General features: G+C 33.6%; 1 protein-coding gene across 1 annotated transcript in view; it reads left to right on the top strand.

Annotated features, from left to right (window-relative positions):
- The window catches only part of ADGRL2 (adhesion G protein-coupled receptor L2), a 180719-nt gene extending 173356 nt beyond the window's left edge, over window positions 1–7363 (top strand). Inside the window, exons 20-21 of the mRNA XM_025052092.1 lie at window positions 7–103; window positions 5329–7363. Of these exons, the coding sequence (XP_024907860.1) occupies window positions 7–103; window positions 5329–6083 (852 nt within the window). The 3' untranslated portion in view covers window positions 6084–7363. The remainder of the gene's footprint in view (window positions 1–6; window positions 104–5328) is intronic.
- Window positions 7364–10602: the final 3239 nt, after the last annotated feature.

The raw sequence follows: 10602 nt of genomic DNA on the forward strand, positions 1-10602 counted from the left end.
TGATAGAGTCGTATAAGAAGGATGTGGAATGACACTGTGAGAAAACAATCTGAATCTTCTTTTATCTCAGGTGACATCAATAGCACTTCAACACTTAATCAAGGTCAGTTACTAGGAAAATTTGAGTTTACAATATAAATTTTGTACCTTTTGCCAATTGATAGTAATTCTAGAGGAAATATGGGGAATTTTTCTCTCAAATGGGTTTATATCACAAACTCCTAAAGCTATTGTGCCAACTTTTGTCCTTTATTAAAGTACATATAAATTCTTTTTATTCAATAATGCAATGCCAAAAGTATATAATTTTAAACTCCACATTAACAGAGTAAGGCTAGAGAAAGTGATTACTGAAAATATACTTTGCCATGGATTAAAATGTTTTCCTAGTGAGTATAAATTTATCTTTCCAACTGAGACATTTATGAAGTTTTCTTCTTAAAGCATTAATGCAGTTAGAATAACTACTATTCACATTAAACAGTGCCAATATTCTAGTGAAAATTCATATTTGCAGTTTTTTTATTTTACATTTCTTTCAAAAAGTAAATAGTGTCAAAAACATTTATAGTAAATCTTTATAAACAGATAATTAAAATACATGAGAATTTAGAGTCATTTTTTCTCTTTGAATTACTATTTTCTATGTATCTACAATTACGACCTTAAATTTATCATACAATAAATAGTTCTTACTTAAAATAAGCTGGCAAATAAAACATTGTAGCCAGATAAGGACACAGTGCATGTACACACACGTATCCCTGGATGCAAGCTTGGTAAATTTTAATGTGGCATGAAAAAAATCATGCTATTGTATGTATCCTTGGAAAGGTAATTTATCCAGGTAATTTCAATTTTGATGTACTGATTGGTAATATAACATGTTATATTTTTATCACAGTGAAATAGGACATTTTTCATTGTTGACGTTCTGATGAGAGTTTGGTTTAAAATGAAGAAAATATGTATGACATCAAAACCAACTTGAATTTTAAAATATTTTTAGTCAAATTACATTAGCTGTGCAAAACATGTTTGATAAGAATTGAAAGGTTTGTAATTTATCAATTAGAATGATTGAAATGTGTGTTTATTCCATTGCTCTGATGTTTTACTTAATTTTGTTGAGAAGATGACTATCAAAAAGGAAATGAATTATTCAATGATTCATTTTTGAAACCTGGCAAATAAGATTACAATATGAAAATTCTTGTTATATAAAATTTGTGAATGGTCTAATAATTCATTATACACAGTCTCTTTTTCCCCCCTCAGCATGTGTGCTCTTGCATTTACTAAGAGAAGCTTTGTGCAATATGTCATACTTTTTATCTGTTTGAAGTTTTTTTCCTCCTGCTTGTATCAAAGTTGGTATTAACACAGATGTTTTCATGAGGGATAATCCCACACCTGTAAATTCTGAAAGTTCGAGATTCCCTCTTCTGGGCCTCAGTGGTTTGGTTTTTAATATTAAGCAGTAACATCTTGAAACATAATGTTGATCTCTGTGCATTTAATTGCCATTTTTGTTTAACAGTGATTTTGTATAAATTAGTAAATGTCATCCTCAGCAGGTGTTTACTTGGGGGACTTAGAAGGCACCTGTGAATTACTGGAATTTAACTTCCCTCTCCCCTTTCTCCTTCAAATCAGTAGTTCAAATACAGTCAGAAAATTTCAACAGATTTTCCGTTGCCAACTTGTCCTCTACCCTTGATGAATACAAAAAGTATTTTACTGCAACTGTAACACTAAAATAAGAGAACTGATGTATTTTTTTCTTTTCTGTTTCTTTTTCTTTTTTGTTTCTTTTTTGCTTTAGGAATGACTGGCAATTACCTACTAACAAACCCTCTTCTTCGACCCCACGGCACTAACAACCCCTATAACACATTGCTCGCTGAAACAGTTGTATGTAATGCCCCTTCAGCTCCTGTATTTAACTCACCAGGTGTGCTTATACTTACGAATAAAACTGCCTTTCTTTGCTGCTAAACAGAGCTCTGATCTTTGCCCTTTTTTCTAGAATACTCAAATTGCCTTATGTTTATTATTACATCCTTAATTTCTCAATTAAAAAAAATGGTATTGACCATGCCAGGCTTCTAAAACTGCACTATATTATAGTAAAAATTCAGTCATGATAGTATTTACCAATAATTATCCATGTTTTTGACACAGGTGGCATAAATCTTAATATATTATTACAGGACTGACATCACATGGTCCGAGAGCCCATCTTCAAGATTTATATCATTTAGAGGTATCCTATCTATGTGATATACTGTTCAGTTGACTCTAAAGCTTGCCGACTTAATTTGCTTTTGGAATGAATTAGCTAATAAAGATAATTTGGATGCCTAGGTATAGAAAACTACATCCAGTATTATCGATGTATCCAAACTATAGTATAGTGCAGCTTTATGGTAGTTTTCATTTTTCTTTTAAAAACTTTGAAAATAAAGTTAATATTATTAGTCAGTTTATACCTATAGTTTTGTTTTTTTTTAATTGGGGGAGGGGGTGAGATTGTCACTAACCCATCCTATATTACTATGTTTTCTAATAGCTTATATTTTTAAAGCATATGTATTTAATATTAACTGAATTTTCAAGATGTTGATAAAAGTTATTGCATAATTACTGCTAGCATATAATCTTTATTCGTGATTGATATTTGCCACTAAATTTAACACAGGACTTTGTTTCTGTTTTTTTTCCTTAAAATTATTTTTTTAACGTAACTGCAGCTTCTCTTTTCATTCTCTTGTTTTTCTTACTTTCCTTATGCTTTCCTCTAGCAACCTACAGAGAGACAAGTATGGGAGTAAAACTTAACTTTGCCTATCAAATGTAAATTTTTTCAGCATGATTTTTAACCGGCACAATTAAAACATAACTAGCAGTCATGAAGTAGACTCAGCGGGCAAGTGGTTCACAATTTGCAACTAAAATATTACCAAATTCAAACAGTACATCTATCTGTACTGCCTTTTGTCAGTAATAGAGGTCTGTAGCAAATACTGTCCATACTTAAGTATACGCAATGCTGAAATAATTTGCTCTTTAAAGCCTGAGGTACTGTCAACCAGAATGCTTAATAATTGACTTATTTCTGCATTCCCACAGTAATCTTGCTACAGGCTGTGGAAAGTCTTCAAGCGAATTACCTGAACTTGGGCAGAAAAAAAGTTGCCTCTTCAAAACCATTCAAAGATGTACTTAAATCTGCAGTATATCATAGAAAACACCTTTTGGATTATCCAGTATATATTTTTATATTTATTAAGCAATGATGAAAAGAAAAAAAATTGACATGATAGAACCTCTACAGAGGAAACATGTTAGCAAGTGATCCATGTATCACCTATAATTTAAAACACCAAATGTTTTCTAGTGGTGAATCTTATAAAGATTGTGATGGTGCATATATGAATTTATAAAGCTTGAGAATTGTGTCAACCAAGCTAAAGGAAGCCTTACAAATAACTATCATAACTTCATTTTGTTATACATGGAGCATGATACAAATCGAACTGTCAGTTTTTCAAATGTAGAAGTTGGATCAGAGTTTTTAAAATAACCTGAGTCACCAACAAATATATCCCCCTCCATTTTCTCATTTTCTGCTAGTAATAATTTATCAAAGTTATCAGATATTTATTGGTCATGAAATTGAGTTTTCTAGGATAATCTGCAGGTTTAAGAGTGGAGTCAGCACTGAAAAGGGAAATTTCCTATTTTTTCCAAGAATTAAATTTTTTTTCCTAAACTCCTCCAAGCCTTGCATACAATGCAGCAGCCTCACAGTGGTCAGTTTCATTTCAATAACATCATTTCATTCTTTTTTTTTTCAGACCTATCTGTAGATAAGTGATTTTTTTTCTCTAGGATTTTGAGAATAAATAACCTAACTTTCCATGGTGCAGACCATTTAATTTTCTCTAATTTTTTTTCCATTTGCCTGAAAAGCTCTGTGATGTCTTAGTTTACATGTTTATGTGTCTGTAGAAAATACAACTCTGATTCAAAGAGAGCATGTTACCATATTTTTTTTCCTCCTAAACCTCCTTTCATACCTTCAGCAGACTTATCCAATCTTTCATTCCTTTAGATATAAAAATAAATTAGTCAAGGCTGACACCCTTTTCCCATTCCATAGTTAATATTTATTCTTGGTTTAATTTATGTGACCCATACTTAAGAAATCTCTAACATTTCTGCGTTTAACCTCCATGCCCATGGTGTCTGTGGGCCAGTCTCATACAGTAGACTGCTGGTTCATTCGGTGCTGTCACTGTGACTGATGCAGACTGCAGGGCTGCAGGCAAACACTTTGACCATTAGGAGCCTGGGGCCATTGCTATTAGAGAGAGTGTTAGTACCAAAATCATAATAAAATAATAATAATAATAATAATATCAACATAATAAGAAATATTAAATGAAAAAGTAAAAGGCTGCTATTACTGGTATCTAATTTGTTGAACCCTTGCTCTGACTAAGTTGCTGAGAAACTTAGAAATTCTTCATCATGTTACAATAAATCATTTTACTTTCTTTTATATATCAGCTACTCTTAGGCCAGATAGCCTGAGCAGACAGACATGATGTGAGTTGTCCAAAGTGAGTCATTCCACCTGCTGTCTGTCGTGTTGTTGGATGGTGCTTGTGGGCCCTTGGTCCAGTCAGTATGAGAGATGGCTGTCTTTGTTGAACATAAATTCTTTGTATCTGTCCATTTTTTCATTCTTTTTTTTCCCCCTTCATCTCCAGAAAAAGGAAATGTTAGAATGTTGTTTAAAAAGTTGCTTGCCAGTTATGTGGGTTTATGTTATACATTTGCCTTCGGTTTTTGTATGTGACTTATTCCTTTTTAATTTAGTGTTGTTTAGGACAAATTCTGTTAATTTCATCTTAATAAACCATAGTTTTGTACTTTAAAATGTAAATGTCAATAATGAATTGCTTTGCATTAACTATGCAAGGGCATGGAGTGAAGTCTTTTTTTGTAAGAGAGTCAAGAGATTTGACCAAAAATCAATTAACTACTGTCTCCCCGAAATTGATCAAGTAATATTCTGTATGCCATCTTCCCTCCCTGCAAAACAGTATTATTCTTTCTCACTTTTTCCTATTACCTAAGGGGTTGCACTGTTTACAGTTGGGAATGCGGGAAAGCCTGACACTTTTCGAGTGTTAGCTTTCAAATACAACTTTGTCCTGAACGACATTAAAAAGTTTTGTACAAAAGAAGTAAAGATTTTTGAGGAAGGAGCAGAGGCAATAACGGACCCCCCCCCCCACCTCCCGTTTTCTGTTTCAGGACATTCACTGAACAATGCCAGGGATACAAGTGCCATGGATACTCTACCGCTAAATGGTAATTTTAACAACAGCTACTCACTGCGCAAAGGGGACTATAATGACAGCGTGCAGGTCGTGGACTGTGGACTAAGTCTGAATGATACTGCTTTTGAGAAAATGATCATTTCAGAATTAGTGCACAACAACCTACGGGGCAGCAGCAAGACTCACAACCTCGAGCTCACACTACCGGTCAAACCCACCATTGGAGGTAGCAGCAGCGAAGATGATGCTATCGTGGCAGACGCTTCATCTTTAATGCACGGTGACAACCCAGGGCTGGAGCTCCACCACAGAGAACTCGAGGCACCACTCATTCCTCAGCGGACTCACTCCCTTCTGTACCAACCCCAGAAGAAAGTGAAGCCCGAGGGGACTGACAGCTATGTCTCCCAGCTGACAGCTGAGGCTGAGGACCATCTACAGTCCCCCAACAGAGACTCTCTTTATACAAGCATGCCCAATCTTAGAGACTCTCCCTATCAGGAGAGCAGTCCCGACATAGAAGAAGACCTGTCTCCCTCCAGGAGGAGTGAGAACGAGGACATGTACTATAAGAGCATGCCAAACCTTGGAGCTAGCCATCAGCTTCAGACGTGCTACCAGATTAGCAGGGGGAATAGTGATGGTTACATAATCCCCATTAACAAAGAAGGGTGTATTCCCGAAGGAGATGTTAGAGAAGGACAGATGCAGCTGGTGACAAGTCTTTAATAGTGCAGCTAAGGAATTCCAAGGGCCACATGCAAGCATTAGTAAATAAAGACTCCATTGGCCCGATGCAGCCCCCTCCAGCTCTGCTCGAAGAGACGGCTCTGTTGACCTGTGGTTCCTCCCGTGTGAACGAGATGACTGAACCTTTGCAGTTCTGTGAATTTTTATAAAACATACAAAAACTTTGTATATACACAGAGTATACTAAAATGAATTATTTGTTACAAAGAAAAGAGATGCCAACCAGGTATTTTAAGATTCTGCTGCTGTTTAGAGAAATTGTGAAACAAGCAAACAAAACTTTCCAGCCATTTTACTGCAGCAGTTTGCGAACTAAATTTGTAAATATGGCTGCACCATTTTTGTAGGCCTGCATTGTATTATATACAAGACGTAGGCTTTAAAATCCTGTGGGACAAATTTACTGTACCTTACTGTTCCTGACAAGACTTGGAAAAGCAGGAGAGATATTCTGCATCAGTTTGCAGTTCACTGCAAATCTTTTACATTAAGGCAAAGATTGAAAACATGTTTAACCACTAGCAATCAAGCCACAGGCCTTATTTCATATGTTTCCTCAACTGTACAATGAACTATTCTCATGAAAAATGGCTAAAGAAATTATATTTTGTTCTATTGCTAGGGTAAAATAAATACATTTGTGTCCAACTAAAATATAATTGTCATTAAAATAATTTTAAAGAGTTTGACGAAAATATTGTGAAAAGCTCTTGGTTGCACATATGTTATGAAATGTTTTTTCTTATACTTTGTCATTGGTAAGTTCTACCCATTTTTCACTTATTTTCCACTGTATACAGTGTTCTGCTTTGACAAGTTAGGTTTATTCTTACATTTAAATTTCTTATTGCCAAAAGAACGTGTGTTTTATGGGGAGAAAATTCTTTGAAGCCAGTTATGCCATGCCTTGCACAAATGTGGTGAAATCTAGAAAAGATTGTGTCATCCCTCTATTTATTCTTGAACAGAGGGCAGAGAGGGCACTGGGCACTTCTCACAAATTTTTAGTGAATAAAAGGTGCCTGTTTTTTTAAAAAACAAAATAAAACATAAATATTACTCTTCCATATTCCTTCTGCCTATATTTAGTAATTAATTTATTTTATGATAAAGTTCTAATGAAATGTAAATTGTTTCAGCAAAATTCTGCTTTCCTTTTCATCCCTTTGTGTAAACCTGTTAATAATGAGCCCATCACTAATATCCAGTGTAAAGTTTAACACGGTTTGACAGTAAATAAATGTGAATTTTTTCAAGTAGCTAACGTGCACTTTTATGTATGATACATAATTGGCTTTAACACACTGGTCCTTCCCCACTCCTTCCCATTGGATATATTTAGTTCTCTTCATAATATAACCCATGGATCTGTGAAATAATACAGTGAAGTTCCCTGATGGTTGTATATGCTGAAAAGAATATAATATATTTGTATTCTAATTAGCCATTACCCATGCTCAAAATCTGGCAGATAAGTTTCAATGGGGAAATATACTAAAAGTATTTTGTTTGTTGGATTGCACCAGAACTTGAAAAATAAAAATGAAAAAAAGAAGGGTTGGAAATTCTACAATCAAATTGACATCATAAAAAAAATTGATTTTTTTCCCCAGCAGTATTGAGAAATTCCTAAAATATACTTTTACGGTTTGAGGATTATAAGTATCCCTATAGGCAGCTGCGAATGACAATATTTGTTATCATGGGAAGGTTCCAAAATCATATAATTGAATCTCAACAAATAGAATTTTCCTGTCTACATCATAAGCATTTATATCAAATTCTTCTAAAGCTTAGTGGCTCTATCAAGTGCTTCCACCAAGTTTGAAATCACTTTATTTTGTGTGGACACACTTAGTCATGCCTATTGAATTTAAAAAGAGTAATGAGAAATTTTTTCAAGTATATATTTATATATCTAAATGTGGATATAGTAAGGTAGACGCTATATAATACAATACCAATATTTAATACAGCGACAATGGAGTTTATTCACATGTAGTTAATACATAAGAAGTTGGAGTTCGACTATTAGAAATTATTAATATTTAAAGATTTAATATTCTGGGAAGGGTATTCATATTTCTTTGGCTAAAATTCTTTATGAATTTATAAAATTTATTGCTAGAAGGTATTATATAATCAAACATTGATTTCCTATTTCATTTTTTTTCTCTATGAAAGCCTGAAAGTATACAGCGTTATGTGATATGCACATCTCAGTATCCAAGCTAAGTAGGCTCAAGCTGGTTCAGTAATAAATTACTGAAAAAAAAAAAAAGAGGCAACATCAATTATTCAATTAGTGCTATTTCTTTCTTTTGAGGCGGTTCTTAAAACCGGTATGATGTGAACAAGCACATAGTACCTAAGTGGTTAATGTTCTCTTTGGAAAAAATAATTTGTTATGAGTCTTTATATTAGAGAATACAGTTTGGAAGCTACCACTTATCTTTGCCACCAAAAGAAGAATCGTTTTCAAAGCGAATTTCTTTTTAAAAATATATAAATGTTGCCTTAAATTCCATCCAGGCTTCCTACTAATACAAGTTAACTTCTTAGATTTAAAATGAATAATCTACTGACTGATACATCACTCTACTTGTTAGTCCAGTAGTTTCTTAGAGCCGACTTCACCTTGATATACAATTTCCACATCCTTGATTGTTTCTCTTTGTGATAGTCACAACTGTGAACTTTTATAAAGTCACATTATTGAATCTCTTCCCAGGGACAGTTACTCCACTTGTCCATTAATAATAAGGAATGCTTGTTTCCATTTGTTTTAATGGAGTTCGATACAGGTTAGTCCAGATAGACCTATTTTATTTTAAAATATAAGCTTGTGTTTTATTTACAAAAAAATATGTATAGCATATACATCTGTATATATTCATCTTACAGGCTTTAAAAATAATTTATGTGGAAGAGAATTCATGCAGTTTTTTAAGTTACTTAATTGTTCTCAAATCCAACTCATTTATTTGAGGGTGGTAACATATAATATTTTAACCAGTATAATTGATTTCAAAGTAAAGGGACAATTATTTGACAAAATTGTCACTATCCTCACCCCAAAGTAGAAAGAAGCATCATGCACAAATTCATTGCCAAACTTCAAAAGAAAAGTTCATGTACACTTGTTATAGGAGTGTTTTCAGGATGCCTGTTTTATGTATTTAAGTGAAAAAAAGAAAATGTACTTTTCCATCAATTCAACTTTGAATCTCAGGCTTCAAACTTGACCTTTATGATGCTCTCATGGGATAGAGTGTTTTGTAAAAAAAAAATTTGACTCAGTAAAATTTTTATTAGGATTATAACCTAAGTAGGAAAACTTGAAAGAATGCATACAAGTTGAACTTTTGTAATGGAAACAGCTCTTCGTATTTTGTTGATACTGAAATTTTCTTTAAAAAACAGTAGTTACTGGAGTGTTTTACAAATAAAACTACTTGTGTTCCAGATATTTCTCTTTCCATGAAATTGTTGCATCAAATCTCAAACATGAGTACGAAAAGTTACTGGCATGTTCAATATAGATGAGGATTTCTTCACAGGGTAATAAAATTAGTATGCTTTTGGTGAAAAGGCACATGCTTCCTGCTAGTGAACTTCAAGTTGATTTTGAGTTGTCCTGAAATCAGCAGCTGGAAGCAGTGTTAAGGCTGTGTGAATAGTAGTGAGTTTGGAGATTAACTCATGACAGTCTTAATTATCATTTGACTAGTATGGAATGAGAATTTTCTGTTATGTCACTTTGAGTCCCCAAATGATTATAGAAATACATTATATTAGGTAAATGGACCAAACAAAAAAAACTTGAACGTTTAAGGATATCACATTTTCAACCAACATGCACTTTGTGTGTATTACTGATGCTTTGTTCCAAAACATGGGACTGATGGAAACTCCTGGACATTATCCAAGTTCAATTCAAGGCACTATGGCTACTAAGCTTTCAAGGCCAAGGTAACATATCTGTGTTAGAGGGCATTAATAATAAGCTGTAAGTGTGCCATGTAATTAGGCTAAGTAAATGTATTATTAGCATTTTCCAAATTATTGGCAACAGACCACCTCCTATCTCTTAATAAGGCTTCTGTGGAGTCTTCATCCTTTTGCTGATGGCGTTAACTGTTTACTGAGTGTGTAGTTTCTCAGAAGTCTTTGGGTGTCAGTTTGATTTTTAAAGCTTATCGTTAAGTAGTAAAGTTTTCTTGAATGAAGGCATTGTGAAATTCTATTAAGTATACTAGCTTTCAACATTATAAATCACTGTTTGAAATAAGAAACAAACAAACAGAAAACAATGGTTAACCCAATATAATTGAACTCACCAAACTTTTACCAGCTATGGAAAAAAACACTGTCCCATGAATCTTTCACACATTTCTCTATTATATGCTTATGAAGCTGTAAAACTCAAATCTCCTAGAAATGTTTAAAAGGTCTAGTTAATCTTAAGCAAACCAGTGTTGTCTGAGCATAAGAGACT

This window comes from Pteropus alecto, unplaced genomic scaffold (assembly GCF_000325575.1).
Source record: "Pteropus alecto unplaced genomic scaffold, ASM32557v1 scaffold25, whole genome shotgun sequence".
Taxonomy (NCBI): domain Eukaryota; kingdom Metazoa; phylum Chordata; class Mammalia; order Chiroptera; family Pteropodidae; genus Pteropus; species Pteropus alecto.